At 38.2% G+C, this 25,070-nt stretch overlaps 1 protein-coding gene and 2 non-coding genes across 3 annotated transcripts in view; 1 reads left to right on the forward strand and 2 right to left on the reverse strand.

The window, feature by feature from the left end:
- Positions 1-2,723: 2,723 nt before the first annotated feature.
- Positions 2,724-25,070, forward strand: part of LOC134745344 (uncharacterized) — a 36,742-nt gene continuing 14,395 nt past the window's right edge. The window contains exon 1 of the mRNA XM_063679365.1: positions 2,724-3,553. Within this exon, the coding sequence (XP_063535435.1) occupies positions 3,378-3,553 (176 nt within the window). The 5' untranslated portion in view covers positions 2,724-3,377. The remainder of the gene's footprint in view (positions 3,554-25,070) is intronic.
- On the reverse strand, positions 2,733-2,806 carry Trnan-guu (transfer RNA asparagine (anticodon GUU)). The gene has a single exon. It is a non-coding gene; the product is annotated as a tRNA-Asn (tRNA).
- Trnae-uuc (transfer RNA glutamic acid (anticodon UUC)) lies at positions 3,574-3,645 on the reverse strand. Its single transcript has one exon. It is a non-coding gene; the product is annotated as a tRNA-Glu (tRNA).

Consider the following 25,070-nt stretch of genomic DNA (forward strand, 5'->3'; position numbering starts at 1 on the left):
AGTAAAATACATTTGCACCCGTGTGTAACACAAAACTTTTCCCCTCACTATAGCGAGGAAAGTGCAACATCCACAGGCGTTAGATCATCTTCATCACTGGAATCACTAATTTTTTTACGATATTATAACAGAAAACACTAGAAATTCTGATTTTTACGTGAGTCGGTGAGAACAGTAAAAATTTTGTTGACAATGTTGACATTTCTGTTCTGACGTATGAAATGTCAACGATGCGTTATGAAATTGCATAGACTCAACTTGTGCGTTCAGAATTATATTTAACATCATTACAAAAAATCTAACGTTTCTTATGGAATTTTAAGGTTTATGACTTAAAATTATTAAATAAAGCAAAATTTTGTATTTTTTATTACATTCTCAAACCATTTATTTAATGATAATTAATATCGAACGAACCATTATCATGAGCGTTTTACGTTTTGTTATCTGTCAAGCTACTTAAACACGCTCCATCCAAGGTCAAATTACTTTCCCCACTAGTGGATAAAATGCGTTTTTCCCCGCTTGTTTTAAAGGATAATAGACGGCTTTCCGAGCTAGTGAGGGGAAAAATTTTAAACGTAGTTGTGGCGTTATTAATTAACCGATTGAATTTGTTTATTTTCTTTTTGTTTGCTTCGTGATATCATTTTAAAGATTTTATTGATCAATAAAAAAAGCTAAAAATTAAAATTAAGTGAGTTTTAACTTGACTTACTTTTTTTCTAAATATTATGTAGAATGTAAAATGCTTAATTCTCCCACAGAGGAGAAATCATTCTTAACAACTCTATAAATAACCTTCGATAATCTTTAGTTACCTATAAATTACCAGGGCCACTGTCAGTTATAAATAATTATAACATTTATATAGTTGGGCAAGAGTCCTTTGTCAGTGGAGCATAGGCAGAAAAAATCATACTGTCTCTTTCTAATATCATTAGTATAGTCTGTCTCTTTATTATTAGTGTGATTTTAAACCCAATAATGTGGGATGAGTAGGATTTGGTATAGCATTACCTACTTTGTTTTTACCGTTACAAAAAACTTGTGTTACAGATTATACTTATTATTATTTTCCTTGAAACATGGTTTCATCCTTGCTTTGGACCTGGATCATCTCCTAACTGCGCTAAATCGCTCCGCGCCCGCGCCTGCGCAAGTGAACGCGACACGTTTGTTTGTGCGCATGGCCGGTAAAGTTCGTAGATTTCAAACAGTCCCCTTTCGGCTTATCCTTTGTCTATTGTTAAATGAAACCGCACGTGCTACTTACTAGCATAAAAAAATGGTATGGCCGTTTTAACCGGTTATTCAATTACCACTCTATGGAGATTGCAATAAGGTTTAAAATGAACTAATGGGAAAACATATTCCTTAGCTGTGTGGTCTTTGCGGTTACTGAGTGCCGGCAAGTCGAACGCTACAGAACCAGTCTAAAATGTGTCATCGATATGCGTAACAAAGGCGCGTTATCGGAGAGCGCACTTACACTGGTTTTGTTAGCGGTGGACTAGCCCGCGCTCGCCACGATGCACGAACCAGGTAAGAAACAGGGACGGATTGCGATTAAAACATTTTGATGGATTCATGACAAGTATGTATTTACATATTTAAAACAAACAATAATAACATTTTTTTACTAATCAGTTAAATAATAACATTAGGTAATAATCCGTTTTACAAATAATCAACTATTAAAATATTCCTCTCTAATGTTACAGACTAAAACTAAAACTATATTTAACAAAATTTATACATATATGCCCTTTTTAAACAATATCGGCTTTTTTACCATATATAGGTATTACAGACAAATTTTTAATAAACTAAAATAACGTTTTTTTTTATACAATGTAAATAATAAACAACCAGCCAAACAGTAATGAGTTATACATACATAAAATATAAATTACTAACTAAAAATATAAATAAACATGCATTGGTACAATATAAATAAAAATGTAGATATATTCAATTAATATATCTATACATACTTGTCATGAATCCATCAAAATGTTTTAATCGCAATCCGTCCCTGTCCCTTACCTGGTTCGTGCATCGTGGCGAGCGCGGGCTAGTCCAACGCTAAAAAAACCAGTGTAAGTGCGCTCTCCGATAACGCGCCTTTGTTACGCATATCGATGACACATTTTAGACTGGTTCTGTAGCGTTCGACTTGCCGGCACTCAGTAACCGCAAAGACCACACAGCTAAGGAATATGTTTTCCCATTAGTTCATTTTAAACCTTATTGCAATCTCCATAGAGTGGTAATTGAATAACCGGTTAAAACGGCCATACCATTTTTTTATGCTAGTAAGTAGCACGTGCGGTTTCATTTAACAATAGACAAAAGATAAGCCGAAAGGGGACTGTTTGAAATCTACGAACCATAACTAGCTGCACGACGGACTAATGGCTCTCTGTTTTATCTTAAGCGTACTATGGTACTATATTGACGGCAGCGGCATTGACATATAGATTAACGTCAATACAGCACTTGAAATAGATACTTAGGTAGTAGGTACCTATAGGATAATAAATTTTAAAATGGTGATTTGCCTTAGTGGCCATAGTAGGTACCCGTAGAGAGAAATTCTATTGATTTCTTGGGGTTCCTGTTATTACAACTGAGAATAAAAATTACGACTACGAATTTTTAATAACAGAAAACCACCGGATGTTAAAAAAAACGACAACAATAAAAATATTGCAAAAAACAAAAAGTAACGCCCCCGGGTGGGCTCGAACCACCAACCTTTCGGTTAACAGCCGAACGCGCTAGCCAATTGCGCCACGGAGGCAGATGTCTAAGTAGGCGAAATATGTAACTACAAGCCCCATGCCATAAAGTAACGTATGACTGAGACAACGATATCATTAAATTGCTTACCTGAGAAACCTGTTTGGAGCTTTCATGGCCCCTTCACTTCCATTCGATAAAGATCACGCAAAAGACACTGTGTTCAAGATTCCTCATACAATTTTGCGACGAAATTCATGTTGTTGGAAAGCTATAGTGCTCAATAGTGTTTATTATGACTCGATTCAACGCCCGTTTGAGGTTATGTTGACAAGTTAAGTTTATTCGAAAGCGTATTTAGTAAATACATCGGTTTTGTTTGTTTAATTGTTGAAATAATGAATTAAACAAGTGTCTTGGTGATGTTTTGTGTTTAAATAGCAAAGACCTTGAGGTTAAAAGTGTGTTTTTGTGTGATAAAGTTGTTCTCGCGTTTGTTTTGGTTGTAAAAACATAGTGTAGATTATTGCTTTCGTTGGTATTTAAATTATCGTGTAATCAAAACAAGCCGTCTAATAATTAAACATTAGTGTTAACAGGATGTTTTAGTGCTTTCGGGTTTTTAAGTGTAAATGGCTAACCGAGTCCCTGGTACTTGTTGTGCCGCGTCGGTGGAAAGGGCCGGCTTACCAGGTCTTCTGAGAGACCTACAGCGGCTCTCTGAAGACCAAGATTCTGCAGACATCGTTTTCATCTTGGGAACGTCAGAGGAAAAAGTCTACGCTCATCGGATTATTCTAGTAGCCAGGTAAAAAATACAAAAAGTAATTCCCGTACCGGGAATCGAACCCGAGCCTCCTGGGTGAAAGCCAGGTATCCTAGCCACTAGACCATACGGGAGATGACTGACATGACGAAATTAAGTAACAATTTACAATACATACTATATTCTATAATAAAGGTATGATAATTTTTTTATCTTTTTTCTTAACACACATAAACAACTTCACTTAATAATAAGATTAATAAGCAATGTAATAAAATCTTGCAAGTTGATTTTAACCTACTTTCAAATAAAGAATATATATCGACAAGCCAATCTCTGATTACTAGACTGATCAAACTACCAATGTCACATCATATTTTTAGTTGGTTTAGCACGCAGTATTAACGTTATCTGCCTCTCTCTCTCTCTCTGTTTTAACGAATTACCAACTCAACTTACTAATAATAAAGACGAGACATGTCCGTAATGAGTGTTCTCAAAGCACAGTTTTCAATTCACATTGAGTACTCTGTTTCAAATGTAAATGCGTCCTACGACGTGAAGACACCGTAATTTCCTTGAAGCTAAAGTTACCTAATGTGCTAAGAGTAAACTGTTTTAATATTCATTACTGTTTTAGCATATTTCTGTTTCAAGACTGCAAGAACACAGACTATAGGATTGCTGCTTCATATCCTCTAGCGCCATCTTTGCGTGTATATTGGAAACTAAGTTTCGCTATTCGCCACTAGATGGCAAAATTACTAGTATTATTGAGTGCAAAGATATAACATATAACTTGATTGAGTGCTAATAAATTGATTTCAATTGGTTAGTGACATATTTTTAATATGGTTTGCATAAATATAAATCTAATCCCATTTTTTTTAAATTATTTATACCTATCTCAGGTTGCTGATTAGAGGGACATTAAAGTAGGTAAGTAAATACCAAAATAGAAGTAATAAGTCATTTAAAAATATGAAAAATTAACTTTTTTAACCAGATTCTGCATTATAACTCTATAAGACCATATAAAGAAAATAAATCTACTAGCTGCCACTTACGACCTTATGATTTCTACAACAGCGCCACAATCGGTCAAGTTTGTAGAAAAGCTTCAATTTACATGCAAATGTGGGACATATGGTCCGGCCCGCGAAACTACAACAAAACAAATCCAAAATGGCCTAAAGTACAATAAGCTACTTTAGTGCCGCACGCGCTTACGTCGCCTCATGTCGTATTTGTATAGAAGGATTGGTAATAAAGGCGTAAACGCCAGATAAACTGAGGTCTTCTTGGATGACAATGACACATACATCTTTTTGGGGTATTATGCGGAAACTTGGCCTGAATCTATTTGTTAAAACCAAATTGGAAAAATAACTCCACGCTTTCAGAGTTCCATTGAAATTGATATACGGGCCGACTTTTTCACAGACATCATACTTTTTATTAGTTTCTCTATTAGGAATGGAAGTTTCGAGATGTAAACAAGTTTTGTGTTGAAGTTAACTTATGCCTGTTGAAAGTTTTGTCAGGGGGCGTGGGCTTTGCTCTTGGTCTTTGAGGTTCTTTATGAGGTACTTTTATTTCGTATAATAAGCTGGCTAGTATATAAATAAAATAAAAGAAATGTATAGGTATATTGCGATTCTAACGGTAATATGATATTTAGATCTACCATTTTTTATTCGTACGAGGAATTTTACTACCTGTGGCTGGATGTTACCTTTGTGAAATATTGGAAAAAGTTTGTTTCGGTTGCTCTTTGTGCACTGAACGAAACTTTTTAGTAGTTTGTTTTGGGTATTCAAATTCGTCGTATTGGATATGTGTTCAAAGGATCACACATAAGAAAACTAGCACGTATCTTACTGTCCTCACAGTTTTGCTGAACGCGAATTCGGTATGCAGTTATTTTGCGAGTAAAACATGAGTTGCGTTCTCGTGACTCCATACATCTTGCGCAAGTATGCTAGACGGTCTGCTCGGTAGAAATATCCTAGGTGGCACTGGAACACACTGTTGGTTCCTTAGTATTCCCCCTAGTTTTCCCGGACGGGCAGCATGCGTACCTGCACATTCCGGACGGAACATTACCGGGCGCAGCTGCACTCCGGAACTCCCGGATGATTAATATTAAAACTCCGATACGAGTTTCAGTGCGCAGTCCTTTGAAAACAGCATGAACCTTGCGGTTTGGGAAGCTATATCATCTTTGTAGGTATAAACAGTTGTCTTTTTATGGCACTGATGTTGGCTACTAAGGGAATACTAAAAAACTGCGATCCGAGTTTCGGAATGCAGTCCTCGATCAGTATGAAAGTTGGCATACACAATTAAGGGTTTATCATTATCTGTTGGGTAGTTGGCAATCTTGGCATTACTAATGAAAGTAGATACATATGTAGTAATCTATGTCGTTTCGTCTAAATGCTTCACCATAGTCAAAAAAGCAATTTGTCAAAAGTTCTTCAGCCTTTATTTCCGAACTCCCTTAACGCCTCGCCTTACCTTCTTTGCGAACCTACTCTACTACCTATTACTACCCTCTAGTGGACGCCATACGCTGCTCACGACGCATTGTATGTGGAATTGGATATCGCTATCGGCGAAAGTTTCATGCCGGGCATGCTACGGCGAGTAAGATCCCCTTTCCTTTCCCAACTTGACTACTGTTTCAGTGTGTCTGTTGCGTCGTCTAGGGCTCGATCAATCTTGCAAGTCTCAACTCGATAAGCGCACAATTATGCCGGTGTTTGCTACCATCAATTTGTGTAACTCGCGCTTCTACTTGGTTCATTAATTATCGTTTCTGACGCGATCCAAATTGATTATTTATCCACTGTTCTTAAACCTACATTATCACCAGCCTACTTCCCAGGCCAACTGTTAAACACAGGAAAAGAGCTAATACTCCTCAAACACTTTAAACTCTCGCGTTTTGTACACATAATTAATGTCATTACCGGGTCTAACGCGATTAAATTTCATTATTACCTTTTTTCCGACGTTTCAGCTAGGTTGCACTAGCTGTGATTAGACCCGGTAATGACATTAATTAATCAGCTATGAACTACCGCAAGGAAACTAGCTTTCACGTAAAAACTGCATCGAATTCGGTCCATTCCTTAGAAAGCTACGACGCCACAGACAGACATACAGACAGACAGGCAGCAGACATTGGCGTCAAACACATAACACCCGTTTTTGCGTCGGGGTTTTTTCTTGGGTTTGGATGTACTTGTATCAAAAACAAAAAAGATAAAGTATATAAGTACTAAAAATAAAAACAAGTCAACTAAAGCATAATACATTAATTAGTCAAAATAATAATAAGATTACAACATAAATCTAAAATAAACCACCCTGAATCGTACCTGGATCAAAGGTCCCCATTATTCCCCCTGTGTTTTCCCGCTGAACTGCTATGGAAACCTGCTGAACCAGATACTGAAAATTAGTTATAAGGTCTAAAATCCTTCTCCGTCTCTTGAGGAAACCTCAGCCGATTGCCCAGTTCATTCCACAGCGGAATCATTCGCGTTATTTTTACATTTTCATCTTGTCTTTTCAATTCTACACCAAAAAATCAATAGCCTACCTAGACTTGTTTTGGATATTTTCTTTTTGTTTTAAAGATTGGCCTGAAAAGAAAATGTGAATTCCTAATATTGGAAATAAGAATTGTTCCTATTGGAAGCGAGTTTTTTTTTTTCAAACCAGGTATAGGTAACTACCATGCATGGTGGTGGCATGGTACGAGTAGGTACAATCATGATTTTCGTGGTAGACAATGATGAGCGAGAGACTGTTGAGAAGTTACGGTATTACACGTTTTCTTTCATCTTAAGTGTATTCCCATTTCCAATAACAAACATTTCTCTAAACAACCTGACACTAAGCCTATCACTTCATCACGCACATGTAACTCGTCTCATTACACTGTCACAATTCACAATATCACTGTCTCTGTCTATCCCTTACGAGTGAAGGAGAAAGTGCATAACCGCTTATGGATTAGACATGTGAAGGCGTATTGCAATACCTCTGATTCTGAAAAGCGCTGAAATGGGACAGGTTTTGTAGCAACAATAACACATTTTCATACTACACGAAACAGATGGTTCACAGAAAATAATAACCTTGAATACCTATTAATTAATACAAATCTGTTGCCATTAGGTATAAAGACCTTAATACCTAGTTACTTATTACTACATTTACTTAGATAGGTAGGTACTTATTTATACATAAATTGTCTAGTATAAGTATAGCATAAGTGTGTAAAAATAATTGTAAAAAAACCCTTGTGTGGCAATAAATTATTCATCTATCAATCTATCTATTATTGATTAGGTACGTATATATATATATATATATATATATATATATATATATATATATATATATATACCTGCCGGCCAAATATAATTTTTGATTGTCTAACATCTCTTTAGTCTTATATTCAAAAATACGCTTTTCGACTATTTTTTTTTTGTTTAACTATCCTTAATTTACATAACACTACCCTCACAGTCGGTACACCTGTGTCTGTGACTAGCGTCAAATATGTCCACAGATCTGTAGATTTCTTTTTTTTTGTAGCATAATAAGTCCTTAAAAATTACGAAAGCCCGAAAGCAATCGTATTGACCACCCACTATTAGTCGCTACTGCAGTACTTAAGAGTCCCCGGCAAGCTCGGCCGAATTTCACCTTCAGAGTTTCGTTCTCATTTTAAAACTACGTGTTGGTAGTAACGAAAATTTGCATATAGAATGACATGAGGTATATCGTCATCGTCTGTAACTAGTTTATACATATAGCTCCAGTTTATAAAACAAGCGAAATAGAGTAAAAACAAGTTTTGTATGAAATTCGCTGTAAGTATTTTTTTTACTGTGGTATCTGAAGCTACATAAACGAATTACTTACATAAATACCTTATGTTATTGTAAGTACAAAGTTTCAGAGCCATCAGCTAGATTGTCGTTTTAAAATGAGGGCGTAACTTACGTTTGTATGGAGAACCGAGCTTGCCGGGGACTCTTAAGTACCTACCTATCTTCTAATTCTTATTCGTACAATGTTTTCTAATTCGTACACTGTGTGTACCGTGTTTGCATCTGTATTTGTACCGCGCTTTGCAACTACGCAACAGGATGATTGGAGACTTAATTACATATGGCCGCGTGATTAAATGCTCCCGAATTCCTTGTAACCGTAACTGTGCCGTAACGTTTGTAGACACCGTGTATATTGATAAAATTATATGTATAACTTCTTAGTGCACATTTCACAGTCGATTCAATTGTACCATCTTTCATTTTTAGGGTTCCGTACCCAAAGGGTAAAAACGGGACCCTATTACTAAGACTCCGCTGTCCGTCTGTCCGTCTGTCTGTCCGTCTGTCACCAGGCTGTATCTCATGAACCGTGATAGCTAGACAGTTGAAATTTTCACAGATAGTGTATTTCTGTTGCCGCTATAACAACAAATACTAAAAACAGAATAAAATGAATATTTAAGGGCGGCTCCCCATACCACAAACGTGATTTTTTTGCCGTTTTTTTGCGTAATGGTGCGGAAGCCTTCGTGCGCGAGTCCAACTCGCACTTGGCTGGTTTCTTTCCTTGATTGTGATTCCCGCGACACCTCACTATTCACAACAACACAACAACAAGGAAAACGAGAAAAGTTTGGTAAAAACAATGGCGAATGGTGAGCACAGCGCCACCTATCGGGAGCAAACAAACGACGGATAGCAATTACAACTCGGGAACGCGAAACGCTCGTTTAGGGTGACCAGAGGTTTTGAATTTGGCACATTTTCTTAAAGGATTTTTTTAAGGATATACCTAATATTGGTTGCTGAAATTTTAGAAAAGCACGTAAAACGTTTCATAAGTGCTTTCCCACTATGTTACGGCACGCTCGGTGAAGTTTTTCTAAAGAGTTTTTTAAAGATACAATACTTGCTGCTGAAATCGTAGAAAAGTAGGTACATACAATTTTTCATAAGCGCTTTCTAACTATACCTGTACCACACTCGCGGTAAATAAAAATTGATAAAAATAATGGCGAATGATGAGCACAGCACCACCTATCGAGAGCAAACAAACGGCGCGGCGGATAGCAATTACAACTCATACATCGACAAATGCCAAACGAAAAGAAAAGAAAATATGGGAATGACAGATGCTACGAAAAGTCACGTGATTATTTCCGTACATTATTTAAGTTCTGGAGTCGTAGCACGGTACGCTTATCACCATGCCTGTCACGTTCTAACAAGTATGCGAGTGCGAAAGTGACGGACTTAGTGATAGGGGAACCATGCTGCGCGGGTTGGTCTGCGTTTTCTATCATTCTATCAACGAATGTCATCTTGGCTAGACCCACAGGATTATCCCATTACCCTCTAAAACATGGCCACATTTCCTTCAACCAACAGCGTATAATAAATAGTAAACGAAACAATACAGCGAGCGAGGCGACAAAACACAAATTCAACTTTAATTATTAAACTTCACACGACAATGTGGCTTTGTGGCAAAAACGGAAATTGAACGTTGTAGCAGGACGCGCGGTTACGACAAACGACAGCCACTAGTTGCTGCACATTCATTTTGTTGTAAAAACTTGTAATAAAATTTGCGTATTTAACATTTTATTGTACGCTTAAAGGATGACTCACGTTAGACCGGGCCGTGTCCGGGCCGGAGCTTCCCGCGCTTCGTTTTCTATGGAAGGCATCACGTGATCTCCTGTCATGTCATAGAAAAGTAAGCGCCGGAAGCTCCGTCCCGGACACGGCCCGGTCTAACGTGAGTCATCCTTAACTCGTTCGCGTCTTTCCTGTAGACATCGAAAAGTTAAGAGAATGTAAAGCTATTTTTTACGCACATGCGGGATACATTTTTTTAGTATTCGGGAGTCAAATGAGAATAGTGTTATATTTATATGTTATGCTAGTATAAGAAAGAAATCATTTTATGATACATTAATTTTTAAAGTTTTTTATTATTATTTTAGCTAGCGAATTACCTTAAATTTTGAATTGCGAGTACCAAAGAGGTTTAAATTAGATTAGAAAAATATAAAGCCTGACCAGGAATATATGATCACGCGCCATGTTGCGGAATTTCACTGGAACTAATTTTTTCATACTATACTGAACTGTCACCCTCTATACACGAGAATAGCAGCGCCCTCTTGACAATGATCATATTGATCATATATTACTGGTCAGGCTTTACTTGCTTTTGGCCTGCGAAAAAAGTTTGGAGACCCGTATCCGTATATGAATAAAAATACTAACGTCGTATATGCCTGAAAATTCTGCTACTATTTAATTAAACGAATAACAAATTTATTCCTGTGTGCAGAACAGAAACCACACGATGCCTTATGTAACATAATATTGCTACCAACATAACTTATTATGTTGGTAGCAATATTAGAGCTAACTTCACACTTTTACACCCAATAGCTGAAATTGTATAAAACCGCAGTTACCTTTCTAGCTTCACATTTAAGCCGTATTTACACTGGCGAACAAGCTCGACCTGCCTACTAACTAACCTAAGTGTATAACTAATATTAGTATTAGCATCGCAATACAGCGGGGAAATGCTGCCAGCATCCTCGGCACCATGCCAAAGGGGCCACATTTTCTAGATGTATTTTAGTTTTATTTAGTTTTAGTTTTAATTTAGTTTTATTTTATAGATGTTCGTTTTTAAGAAATGTATTGTTATGCAAAATAAAGAACTTATTGAATTCTATTAATTTAACTTAATTTTATCGTTTCGTCGATGGACAATCCAGTACGTACGTACGTACGTACGTACGTACTACGTTTTATGGACATCTCATCCACTAGAGCCTTATAGTAAAACTAAAAAACAGTTGTATATAAAAAATAAATAAGTCACTGAGAATTTTGCTGGTGCATCTGAAACGGCAGAAGACACTTGACTTCATTGTTAATCCTATGAAAACTCGCCATCTGTGGGCGGGATTGCGGTTTTGCCAAAGTAAAAATCATCGGCGACAGCTGAGCAGTGGTGCCATATCACGAGGTCCCCCTTTACGTCTCTGGGTGGAAAATAAAATCAAGCCCAAAATTTTATGGTCGCCTACAGTCGGACCAAGCTGTTTTAATTCCAAGTGTTGTTACGTCAAGTATAGATCTGATAGGGATATGTTTATGTATGTATTATTACTGCCAAGTTTGTGTAAAGTTAACGTGGTCAGAGTCTATTCATTTTGTTGGGGGGTTGTGGGGCCCTCTTGGGGGTTCATCAGTGTGGAGCGGACTTAACCCAAGTGTCGCATGCACTGCCTGCTCCAATGAAAGAGTAAAGCAATTTCGGTCGCCGTGTTTGCCGCTATATTGCGAACGCGATGACAATTGTCATAAAATGCTAGCAAATATCATATGTTCTTGTAAGTCTACTTACCTATTTCTAGGTAAGTCCTTACCTAGAAATAGGTTTTATTGCGAATGGAATGTCGAGAACGCTAGTTTTACAGTTTAATGCAAGTTGTGTGGAAAGAAATAATGTAAACGAATATGAAAACGTTAACATTTTCATTTTAAATATATATATATATATATATATATTTTTTATTATTCAATAGCCATAAACTGTATGTGTACATGTTGATGTTAGACAAGGACAGTGAGAATCAATACAATTTTACCCGGTGGGTGTAGCTACATATTTACATACTTATTAACTAACAGTTTATATTATAGTATTCACTTAAGGTGTAGGGGCATAACTCAATGACAAATTTTTTAAGTTCTGTCAAAAACTTCAAGTCATTAAGTGACTTAATTTGTACGGGCAACGTATTAAACACTTTAGCAGCAACATAGATAGTGCTATTTAATATCGAAAAATTCACCGCTAAACAAAAGTCATCAAATATAGCCTCAATACTTATACGTAGGTAAGTATTATACAGTCGTAACAGCCGTCGCCCATAATTACGTATTGTTTTATATATTCTTATATTTAAATACGTACCTACCTACTTCCTCTCATCATTTTCGTTTCATCATATAGTATCTACTCTACTATTTAAATAATTCGAAGACATATTGTTCTAGAGCAGTATCCAGGTTTTATAATTTGTTAAACTTTTGATATTTTTTGATAATCACGGAGCCACGCGCCTGGGTTCAATGAATCACGCCGTGCCTGGTGCATGCTTAACCGTCTTAGAACAGGAATCGGCCACTGTGCGTACCTCCGAAAAAAATGGGGATGGAGTGATAGTGCTGCGAATGCGGATGCCCAAAGCAAACTGTTCGGCATATCGTCTTGGAGTGCCCACTGACAAAGTACGATGGCCCAGTGGAAGATTTTAAAACCGCAACGAGTGCAGCCATCACCTACTTGGACAAATGTAGATTTAGATTATAAGCTAGCTAATAAATGAACAGTGTAAAATATAATTGCCATACGATAAATAAATAAATAATTATTGATACTACTTGCAGTCCATCTGACGAGCACCACTTAGTTTGAGCGATCGTATCATATCAAAACCTTACCAGATTCTAAAATCAGAATATCCCTCCTAATCTATGTTAATTACAAATTGATACGACGCAGAGTAATGATGTGGGCAACTCCTGTCGTACACACCGGTGCGACAATACTAGTCCTACTTAAGGAGCCCACTGATTATCAGTCCGCCAGACGATATCAGCCTGTCAATTAGAACATTGACAGTTCCGAACAACTGACAGGCTGATATCGTCCGGCGGACTGGTAATCAGTGGGCCCCTTTATAGCTAGTTTACACTTGCGCTGTCAAGATCCCGCAAGACTTTATTGAGAGAGCTAAAGTAAGCGAAATTTATTAAATAAGAATTATTGAACATCTTACCATGCACTTACTTGAAAAAGAGTCGTGTACAGAGCTCAGAGGGCCTACGGCGAAAATCAAAACTTGAAATTTCATTAGATATTATTGTATCTGCCTCTTTACAACTGCCTCTTTACAAGCGATAGCTCTTTAAGAGTCCCCAGCAAGCTCGGTTCTCCATACAAACGTAGTTACGCTCTCATTTTAAAACGACTACCTAGATTGCTCTGAAACTGTACTTACGGATAAGGTATATCTAGGTCTGTAATTAGTTTATGTAGGTTCAGATACAATAGTAAAAAAAATACAGCGAGTTTTAATTTTTTTATTTTATTAGCCTGGTTTAGTGTCCCACTGCTGGGCAAAGGCCTCCCCTCGTTTCCTCCACTCGACCCTGTCGTTTGAAGTTTCCCGCCAATCCGGATAAAATGCGTCCAAGTCGTCCCGCCATCTCCTTTTGGACCTGCCTGCACCCTGGCCAGTTAGTTTTATTTTAGTTATTCATACAAAACTTGTTTGTGCTCTATTTCGTTTGTTTTATATACAAGAGCTACATAAACTAATTTCTGACCTAGATATATTACCGCATGTCATTGTATGCAAAAGTTTCATTAGAATCCAACGTAGCTTTAAAATGAGAACGAAAATCCGTTTGTGTGGGAAGGTGGAATTCGGCTGAGCTTGCCGGGGACTCTTAAGCTCTTACATATCAAAGCGATAGAGAGCCAAATAGTTATTGTAGCACAGATGATTTCAACGCTTCGCGATTGGCCCGCTCAGCTTCAAAATTATATCATCAAGATACCTAGTTATTTAATGTCCTGGATCTAACATTATAAGTAATTTATAACAGCATAACAGCATTCTCCCACACACCTTATGTTTTTTTTAATGTATTTGATAGATCAATCGAAAATAAACAATCTAGTAAAATTTATTCGCTAAGAAATTAGCTTCGCAATTTGCCAACATGTAATCACTTAAAAACCTCCGTAAACAAAGTTCGCGCGACATGATTGATCACACTTTTACCACGCTTTACATATCAAGCGTATCAACAGCTACAGACACACACAAAATTTTACTTTAGTTCAAGCGAATAAAGTATATAATCGATTGAGTTTTTAAATGGACATACGATGAAAATCTAAGCGTGTCTTGTGGTCCGCCGTGAAGCGTCGTAGCCGGGTCGTAGCGCGTCACGCGCGTGGCAGCCCGCGCGACGTGACGCGTCATTTGCATACGATTGACGGGTGATTAATCAAATGGGTGGTTTTTAGAGTAATTAAGGGATGGGTAGATAGATAGATCGCCTTTTATTGATTTAAGAGCTGTAAGTTTTGAGGATAACTACACGGTCTATAATTTATTAAATCTACGTAATATGAACCTCGGTGGAGTTTTTATATTTGGCCCATTTGCAGCCAACATAAACGCTTTGACGTTACATTCTCATGTTAACCTTTTCCCATAGACATAGTATAGTAGTTATAGACATGAATCACATATTCATGTATTGACAGGTAAATGTATGGCAGCATAATCCTTTTCTCTTTCACTTATAAATTTCGGTATTTTATTAAAATTAAAATTAAATTAAAAAGCTTTTATTTCGGATTCATTACATCCATAGAATTACATATTATTTGAATTAAAATTAAAACAATTAAATTAATGTTAAACTTAAAACTAACTTAAACTAAACATATTTTAAAAAATTACTTTTTAAAAACTGCACGTGGCGCGTGCGATTTCGCCCAGTGGCCAAATATCGGGCTGTCATATGCCCCTGCGACCGCACTCAGGAGCCCGTTGGTGCTGCCGCGCGCACGGCGCATCAGGGACGCGACGCGTTTGCGCATAATGGCATGGAAATCATCCGTGTGTGCCTCCGCGAACATCCCAGAAGCACTGCAGTACCGCGGCAGCCCCAACAGCATCCTGAACGCGTTATTGTAGAGGACGCGCAGCGCACTATAAGCTTTCTTCGTGCAGTTGATCCACAGGCTGCAAGTGTAAAAAGTTTGGCAATATGATCTGAACAAGGTTAACTTAACACTTGTTGTGCATTTTGCAAACCTGCGGATCAACATGTTGCTTCTCACTGATAGTGCCCTGCGCTCCCTCTCCACGTCCACGTCATCATTTTGAGACGCAGTGACCCAATGCCCCAGGTACTTAAACTGTGTTACTAATTTCAACTGAACGCCCCCTAACATGACTGGTGGTACTATGCTGTATGTTTTTGTGCCGGCTTTGAATATCAGTAACTCAGTCTTATTAGAATTGTACCTGAGGCCGTGTGCCTCTGCGTATCTTTCACATATGGCCAGTAGCTTATTAAGTGCGCAAATCGAAGGGCTAAGTACCACCATATCATCAGCGTAGCTGATGTTATTGAAGCACCGCCCTCCGACTGAACAACCCGCTCGAGTGCCGCTAAGCTCCTCTATCAGGTGATCCATATAAAGGCAGAATAGCCTTGGTGAGGTTAGGCCTCCCTGTCTCACCCCGCACTGCAATTTGTAGGAGTCCGACAGTGAACCCGCCCATCTTATCCTGTTACTCTGATTGCTGTACCAATATTTAAACAGCTCAACCAGCTCTCCAGGTACCGCAGCCTGGCTTAGCTTTTTCCATAGGAGATCGTAGGACACCAGGTCGAAAGCCTTGGATAAGTCCAAGAAGCATGCGTAAACTGGTGTTCTACGATCTGTGTAATATCGGACAGTATGCTTGAGGCACAGAACCGCAGCCTCGGTTGATAGACCTGACCTAAACCCAAACTGGGCGTCGTGGAGCGGCACGATCTTCTGCAGCGCCTTGTCGAGCATACTGTCCAACACTTTACTTGCTATGGTGGCCAATGAGATGGGTCTGTAGTTACTTATATCTGACGCATCGCCTGTACGGTTTTTAGGTACAGGTACTACAACCGTTTTAATCATCGCGTCAGGTAAGTAACTATGACTAATGCATAGAGTGAAGAGCATGGCAAGTACCCTAGGCAAATGATCCCCGGCATACTGGAGATGTTCTATGCTAAGGGAATCATGCCCAGGTGACTTTCCGCGGGTCATGCCCTTCACTGCTGCTTTCACATCACCGGCTGCAAACCTTATAGGCATTCTAGAGCCAAGCTGCACCGACATGGGCGGATCCCTTGACGGGCCCAGCGGTGACTCGACTTTGAAATGGGCTTTGAACAGTTCCGCTATCTTTTCCGGATTACTTTCACCCATCACATTCACGGGAAGGCTCGACCTAGGACCCATCCTACTCGTCTGTTTCCAGAAACTGCTAAAATTCTTGTCAGTATGATGTCTCGCAAGAATGTCTGCTTTAATCCGGTCCTCATTGTCCTGACACCATTTTAATTTCTGTTTAAACTTTTTCCTCGTGTCTACCATGATGTCAAAACAGCACCCCGACCTAGGTTTGCCATGCAGAACCCAAGTCTGAAAACTAAGTCGAGCCTCCGCATGAAGTGGTTTCACATGCTTGTTCCACCCGACCACTTGTTTCTTTCTCCAGACCTTCGTCTTTGTACTCTCACAGCTCACAGATGCGGCATGTTGTAAAGCATCTATTAGACTAGCATGTAAGTCATCAATAACTCGCCTATGTTCTGTGTTAGTACAAAGTCGATCACAGCATTCTCTTAGCTCATGGGGAAAATCAATGCATCTTAATACCCTATTACAGTGTTCCTGATACATAGCAATTTGACATGACTTTCTTTCACCCCATACAATCTTGTTCGGTTCCCTTATTTCGTTTGCTGACTTAACTCTTAATACACTAAAATCACTAAAATCACAGACTATTTCAAGAGGTAAATGATCTGACCAGAAGACATTATATTGTATCGTAATGTTCACTATCATTTGCCATGCCGCTTCAGATACAATACAATGATCCAGCCAGCTCGTTGTACCATGTGCATCACTCACGTATGTATATGAGTTCGAGTCCTGTCCCAGCATCTCAATGTCCGCACAACGCCAGGCTTGGTCATCACAAAAACACTTAAGTTCGTTACCAAATCTATTACCGGGATGCGCATTAAAGTCACCAATTACTAGCACTGAGTCCACCTTGCACTCCTCCACAACGGCAGCAATCTCGCCCATACACTCCGTAAACTCCGCAACGTTCTCCGCACAGTCTGTAGGCATGTAAACAGAGAATAACACTAGCGAACGCCCAGCCGATTGTATTCTAATAGCCGTTATACGCGCACTATTGCACTTCACAACCGATACCGCGTCAAACACATTTTTCCTCCACAGGATACCGACTCCGCCATAAGGCCGCCCTCGCAAGAGGCCAGCCTCACTGTCAATCGCAGATTTCCCTGTGAATTCGAAGTTCGAGTCGATGCTGCCCAAAAAACCTATATTTTCCCGCTGCAGCCAGGTTTCTTGTAGCATAACAATGTCAGCTGATTGACATGACTGCCTTACACACTCTACTGAACGTGCGATCGATTTACAATTAAAATTTTGCCATCGCCTCCTACCTATGCTGCCATAAGGCCATAACCCGACCATGACAAAAAACCCGGTCGGTGATAATGATTAATGACAAAGCGTGGCACTATTTTCTCTTTCCTCTTATAGAAATCGCAATAAGACTATCTTTCTCTAAGTTAGTTAACATTAACAGTAGGTTTAGTATGTGTATCGTGTATCCTACAATATAGCTATGAAAATGCTATTTTATTTAAAGGCACCGAAAAGCCTATTTAACATTATACTTCCGAATTTAACAAAATTTTCTTTATTCCTTATCAATAACAGCGCTAATTCAGTAACCTAATTATTTGAAAAGAACATGAGGGTCGAGCGTAAATAAAAAATAATACAATTACGTCTATCAAAAGCCACAAATGAACAAACCATAATTCTATTATAATACACAGGGGATACACCAACAAATTACAATTTGCTTTTCGCCCTCCTGCCTAGCGCTTTGCTGGTTTTCTTTAGAGGGTTCTGAGTCCGCTAAGCTAGTTTATCCCAAGATTTGATATCTTAGGAAAACCTAGAAAGAACTAGAAAGTTTGAACGACGTTGTTATAGTAGTCGCGGGTCGCAGTACCAATTGGCGACTGAAGGGCTATAGTAGATTGTTAACCAAGGGATGAAAGGCACTTTCACCCGAGTTAAACACTCTACTTTTCATTTCGAATACGAGGAAAGTAAAATGCATGTGTTTTTTTTTAAACATGACTAAGTATAAATACATTTTTATGGTATTTCTTGAGGGTACTTTCAATTAACAATTCAGGCAAAAGTATCGTTATTTATGGAATGGAGAGTCAAATATCAGAATGGAAATTGTATACCAAATCCATTTAAACTCAAATTTCAATTGCGTATCGTAAAAAATTAAAAATATCGTACTTCGAACGTAAAATGCTCTAGTGCAGACACGTATCATTTTCTGCACACCTTTTAGAACAACAATGACCCTCTTTCAGAGCATGAGAAATGAAAATACTATTGTCATTCAATAGCGCTGGATCTGAACAAGCATGAAAGACAATATGACTTCAGTCGCCAGCTGGTATTGTGGTTAGTATAGAGTATACTTACTACAGAATCAGACCAAAGTAACTCGATCTGCACCGACTTGGCAAGTAACTAATTAACTATAGAGTAAATTAATTAGTGTGGCAGTGCCAACATGAACGTCAAATACCTATAAAATATGAGGTTTATAGTGCCACCCTCTGTCCAATTCGAATTTTAAGATACGTCAAATATTAGGTCTAGAAACGATATGTATTAGATGTGTCAGTGTCAAAAGTGACGTTTTTGTTTGAAGAAAAAGTGACCTGAGGACAACATAAGGACTCTGTAACAACTCAAAATTTTCATCTAAAGTTAGACCAAGAAAAGTCTGCAACGATTTTGATAGTATACGCAGTGCAAGTGTTCTTTATATGATGAAACGTTCTCATCTGCGTTTGAAGAATAAAGAGAGAGCAAAGCTGGTGTTGTGGAAATTATATTCCTTCCCAGCCAAAATTTAAACCCAAACTGTGAAGCAAATTACAATTTAGCTCCTCAGTCGAAATCCTTATCCGAAAAGCAGATAGGACCTGCAATTTCAACGTTTTAGTCTTATCTTGTTAGTTAATTCGCGCAAGTGTTGCCAACTGAAGACGATAATTCGCACGCGACTGGCAACATTCTAATTTGGTCCCATTCAAAACCTGGCAACCCGAACTGACTTATGTTCGTTCTAGTTTCAATTAAAGTTAAGGCATTTTTGACGCTGGCAGTCTGGCAACCCTTTGCACGCGATGTCAGTACAAATTACAGTGCTCTGGGCTGTTTTCGTGTTACCTTATTGTTATCTGGCTATATGGCTTTATTTACATCTCTATCATATGTTAACATTCGAAATGAAATAATCCGTAGCACCGAAATTTACCAACGTAGTTAAACGTACCACAGTAACGTGTGTTTGTTTTTGTTAAAGTAGGGCCTAACGGGCCTAGTAAATCAACCACATATTTCCTTACCATACACTATACTCAGAATTTGTGAGTTTTATGGCATAAAACAATTTACAATGCATGTGCTCGAAAAGTGCGTTTCCTACGGAGCCATATCATACGGAAAGTACTACTTTTCCGCACTAGTGCTTTTTGTTTTCAATTTTTTTTACAGTACATATGGTGCTACTTTCTCACACTAGTGCGGAAAAGAGCACTTTTCGTGCATATGTCGAAAGTTTAAAAAGCCATATGTACTGTAAAACGTTGTACGACACACGTGCGAATAGGTAATTTGCAACACGTGTCGATTTAAAACACTTCCTTTTAATAATTAAACTTATTTGCCATGATATGTTTTTTTTATTTACTCGCACAATGCATAGTAAGACATTGTATGATACACGTGCGTAAAGATGATTTCCGCACTTGTTGCATAAATATAATTCGCCTACACTCCCTATTGAGTGCGCTTGTCAATTTGTAGCGCTACGGCGTAGGAAACCAAGTATATAGGTATATACATACCTATAGCTTTTGTAGCTAAAAAAATGTAGCTCTTTGCTGCCAATTCGAACGTAAATTAAAAAATTAAATTAAATATATCTTTATTTCAGACCCACAAGTCCATATATGGTTAGTTACATTAACTTAAAAGCTATGTTAGTTACCTACACTAATTATTTTTTAATTACATTTTTTTTTATATACACCTAGGTCACTTGATATAGGTCAAAGTAGACCTAACCTGCTCCATCCAGTGCCACATTATGGGGCAGCTAAATCTGTTAGCAATCACCTTCAAAAGCCTGACCAGGAATCACGCGCCATGTTGCGGAATTTCACTAGAACTAATATTTTCTATACTGAACTGACACTCTATATATGAATATATAACAGCAGCACCCTCATGACAATGATCATATATTACTGATCAGGCTTTCTACATTGACAGCAAAATCAAAATCAGTGCGTTCGAATTGGCCTGTTTTGTCAAATTATTATTACTGTTCGTAGCATCTGTCATCCCGATACATTTTTTTCATTTGGCGTTTGTCGATATACGATTGCCATCTTAGCTAGGCTTCGAATACCGTGGTGACATCATTTTTAATGTCGAATAGAGCCCCAGGGGCTACAAATTACGCCGCTGCAATTCCAAACGATCTTGCAGTTTTACATCAAATTTGGAATTAGGGTACATTGAGCTGAGCATCGTTAGCTCTGATTGGTGGTTCGGTGTCGCAAAAACGCGCTGATTGGTCGTTTGAATGCGCGCTGATTCCGTATTTGGGTTAGTTGAATTAGATTAGTCTTTTGAAAATGGAACGAAAGGAAATGCTAATTTCGGACTGGGGTTAATAGGTGCAATTGAAAACTGCTATTCAAATTAAAACTACATACGTAGACAATTTAGTAAAACACGCTCAGCGTCGATTCGCAAAGTAAATAATGCTATAAAATAAACACCTAACAACCTAAACTTTTACTTTAAAATAACTAAAATTGTATTAAGAATTTAAGAGACCTATTACTAGCTACTTAACACTTTAAGGATGACTCACGTTAGACCGGGCCGTGTCCGGGCCGGAGCTTCCGGCGCTTACTTTTCTATTACATGACAGGTGATCACGTGATGCTTTCCAGAGAAAACGAAGCCCGGCCCGGTCTAACGTGAGTCATCCTTTAAACTCGCGTTTTGTACACGTATGTAGTGATTGAAAACGAAATGAAAGAATAAAGCTATAGGTATGTACCTAATTATTTTTTTACAGTAACTAATAAACCCTGGCGCCGTCCCACATTCCGGGCACCAAAGTTGATGCTGGTGCGGCTGCATCTTCAGCCGAAAACCTCAAACGTCGCAAGTATGCTGCCCTTGGCAGTAGCTACTTGTTTGCGGCGTTTGGGGTTGAAACCCTGGGGCCGTGGGGGCCAAGTGCGCGCCGACTCCACAAGGAGATATCGGCGCGTCTTATTGAGGCTTCCGGTGACCAGAGGGCTGGTCACTATTTCGCGCAGCGCATCAGCATAGCTATACAGCGCGGAAATGCGGCCAGCCTTCTGGGCACCCTACCACACGACCGAGACCTAGGTCAGATTTTTTATTTGTAAGTTTTTTAGTTTAGGTCATTATGTTTTTAGCTCACTTTATTGTTTTAATAGAAAATAAAGTCTCTGACTTAAAATCATAAACCAATAGTTCTAATCTTTTTAGTCCTAAATAAATTTCTTTAACAGAGCTAGTCCATGCTGATAAATTTTGGACAACTACCCTGATAAGTATCGCCCTCCTAACGATGCCGATCTCATCACTCAACATGTGGAACCAAAAATCCCATTAATAAGGTTCCGAAGACAGCCTAATTCAATTACATATGTCAGGAAAGTCCTACCGCGAACACAGTTTTCAAATTGCGGGTATCCTTCTCTTTTATTCCAATTAAGGCGTAATTAGAGTGATAGAGAAAGATGCCCGCAATTTACGAACTCCGGTGTTCGCGGCAGGCTCTCTGAACAGGGGGGCCATTTTTGAATTTCGATCGCTCGATTTCGTCACTCAAAAATCGGTGGAAACGGCGAAATGCTATTTTTTGAAATACGAGCTAAAAATATGAAAATTTCTTCTAAAAATTCGTCATTTTTTTAGGGCACTCATTCATTCCTTTTTTGTTAAAACTTACAACAAATCAAATTCTTAAATACGACATCCGCGCGGCGGTCCCGAGCACGCACTCCATCTCGCTCACGTTTACGCTCAGTGAGAGTGAGAGAAGAACACGAACCTACGGGGCCTTTAAGACTAATTACACCTCTTAACTATATCCTTTTTTATTTATTCACCTATCTACTTAGATGACTTTGTAGGTATATTTGTTTGCCTACTCATATTCATAAGAAAGCCTTTCAACGAATATAAGTATCGCCATACTCTGCAAAAACCTAAAAACGCCCCGGGTGACAAGGACAACCGCTCGCTGCCTACATCATTTATCACACCTCCGAGTTGAATCCTTACCCTTTTCTGTCACTTTCACAACCGTGATTCAGCAAGCCTGTAACGTGAGACAGAAGATCCTAACTACCAACAAACTATACATTCTTACTGCGTTCTTCGTTTCAATGGCTCAGTTTCTTGAGTCGACAAAAAGGATTCAACGACATAGATCTAGGGACTAAGCACTTTTTATTGGTGTACAAATTTTACTAAAACTGAAGTGCACGTTCGTAATAAATGAAGTAATTAGAGACTAAGGGCCACTTGCGCCATCCAGGGTTAGCCACTAACCCGGGGTTAACCGTTAACCCAGTGTATAATTTTACTGGTAACGATGGTAACTCCAGGTTTAACCGGTTAACCCCGGGTTAAGAGCTTAACCCTGGCTGGCGCAACAAGTGGCGCTAAGGAAACCAAGAAGAAGATTGCAGTTGTTTTCACGTAGTTGACGTGACCGTATAGAAGAAATCAAATTGTTTGATTGAATATTTTCAATTTGTTTTATTTGAATGTAGGTATATAGCAGCTCAACGATGATAAGAAAAGATAAAGTTAGTTTATTTTTCAAGTATGCATATTATAATGCGCTAATGAACGTCAAATAAAGCTATAAGTTATAGTGTAGGGTTATAGCCTATAACCCTACACTTCTGCCCGAGAAGATTCACGTCCCTCGTCAATTGGAGGAGCGTATCCCAATATGGGACCGGCAAGAAACTCCGCGAGACACTCTTTTCAAAACATTACGTCTATATATCATATAATTTATAAAGATACACATGTCAGAATTATACGAAAATAAAAGTGACCACGGCACTAATGCTCGTATTTTACATGCACAAATCACTTCTGGACTCGGCGTCTTGGGATAATATTTCAGTATATTTTCTCTAAAAGGCGCTTTCCAGTTGTACATTTAACTTTGTAATTCCTTGGTTCAGTCCATTAGCGCCATCTGCTCCACCATTTTGATTAATATCCGATCATGGCGGGCGTTTCGCGATTATGTTAATTAATTATTAGGATACATTTATCTTTAGATACTTAATGGTTTTTACATTGTTCTACGGTTAAAACGATTTCAATGGAGGAGCATAATTTTTATCGAGATTTTAAGCTGTAAGTATTTTCAACAATAAATCAAAATTAATAAAAAAAAAAGTAAACAGAAATAACAACACATATTTTGAATGTAAAATATCAGACATGAATTTTAATATCATCATCATTTAGATAAGGTAAGGTGGGATAAAAGCAACTGCAGCATAGGTACTTTATTTTTCTCGGGACAAAAGAAAATGTATGAGGAACCTAAGTATTTTTAAGTTAATTTAATTTTATATCCATCAGATTTATTTTTAGTATTATCGCTTAAATTAGTTTTTAATATCTTTAGGTAATTAGGTGTCTCAAACTGTTTATTTTCCAAGTGTTCGTCTTGCCCCATAGTTTCTCTTATCCCATCTAACCTTACAGAAAACCGGGCTATGCAATGACGCCGCGGCCCCGTAAAAATATTTAGAGCTTTTATTTTCATTATTTTTACACATGCCCAAGACAAAATATCCTTCAGTTGTAGACAAATTCGGCAAATTCCTCCGCCACCGTCACCAAGATTAATGGCATCCGCAAAAATTCCGTAATCAATCACCACAAGTGATTAAACGAATGCGGACCAATAAATTAATTACTTACAGACCCTTTGTAATCTCATTGGGCGGCTTTCAACAACTTTGTTTCGATAAACATTTGTTTTTAAGTAGATTTAGCAAACAACGGACCAATCAGAGCTCCATTTTGGGGAAAATTGACGCATTTTCTAGGGTAATTGTATCCGTTCCCGATTTCGGAATTATCGTCTTTTGAATATCGATGGACATTTCGCGACGGTCCTTTGATCGCTTTAATTGCTCTGACCTAAATACATTGCGTTCATTTAGATATAGGTTTGTAAGGTTTGTTCAGTTATTATAAACAGCTTATTAATTTTAGAGTTCACTTTTTTAATTTGTTTTTATATTGGTTTAAGTAGGAAGAATGGTTCGGAAGTTCCTACTTTCTTGGTTATTAATTAATTACGTCATGAACCTACCTAAATCCTAATTTCCCTTTTCACACCAACATTTGTAACCCTACGTGACATGCTGAAAAAAAGATC

The sequence above is a fragment of the Cydia strobilella genome, chromosome 11 (genome assembly GCF_947568885.1).
Source record: "Cydia strobilella chromosome 11, ilCydStro3.1, whole genome shotgun sequence".
Taxonomy (NCBI): Eukaryota; Metazoa; Arthropoda; class Insecta; order Lepidoptera; family Tortricidae; genus Cydia; species Cydia strobilella.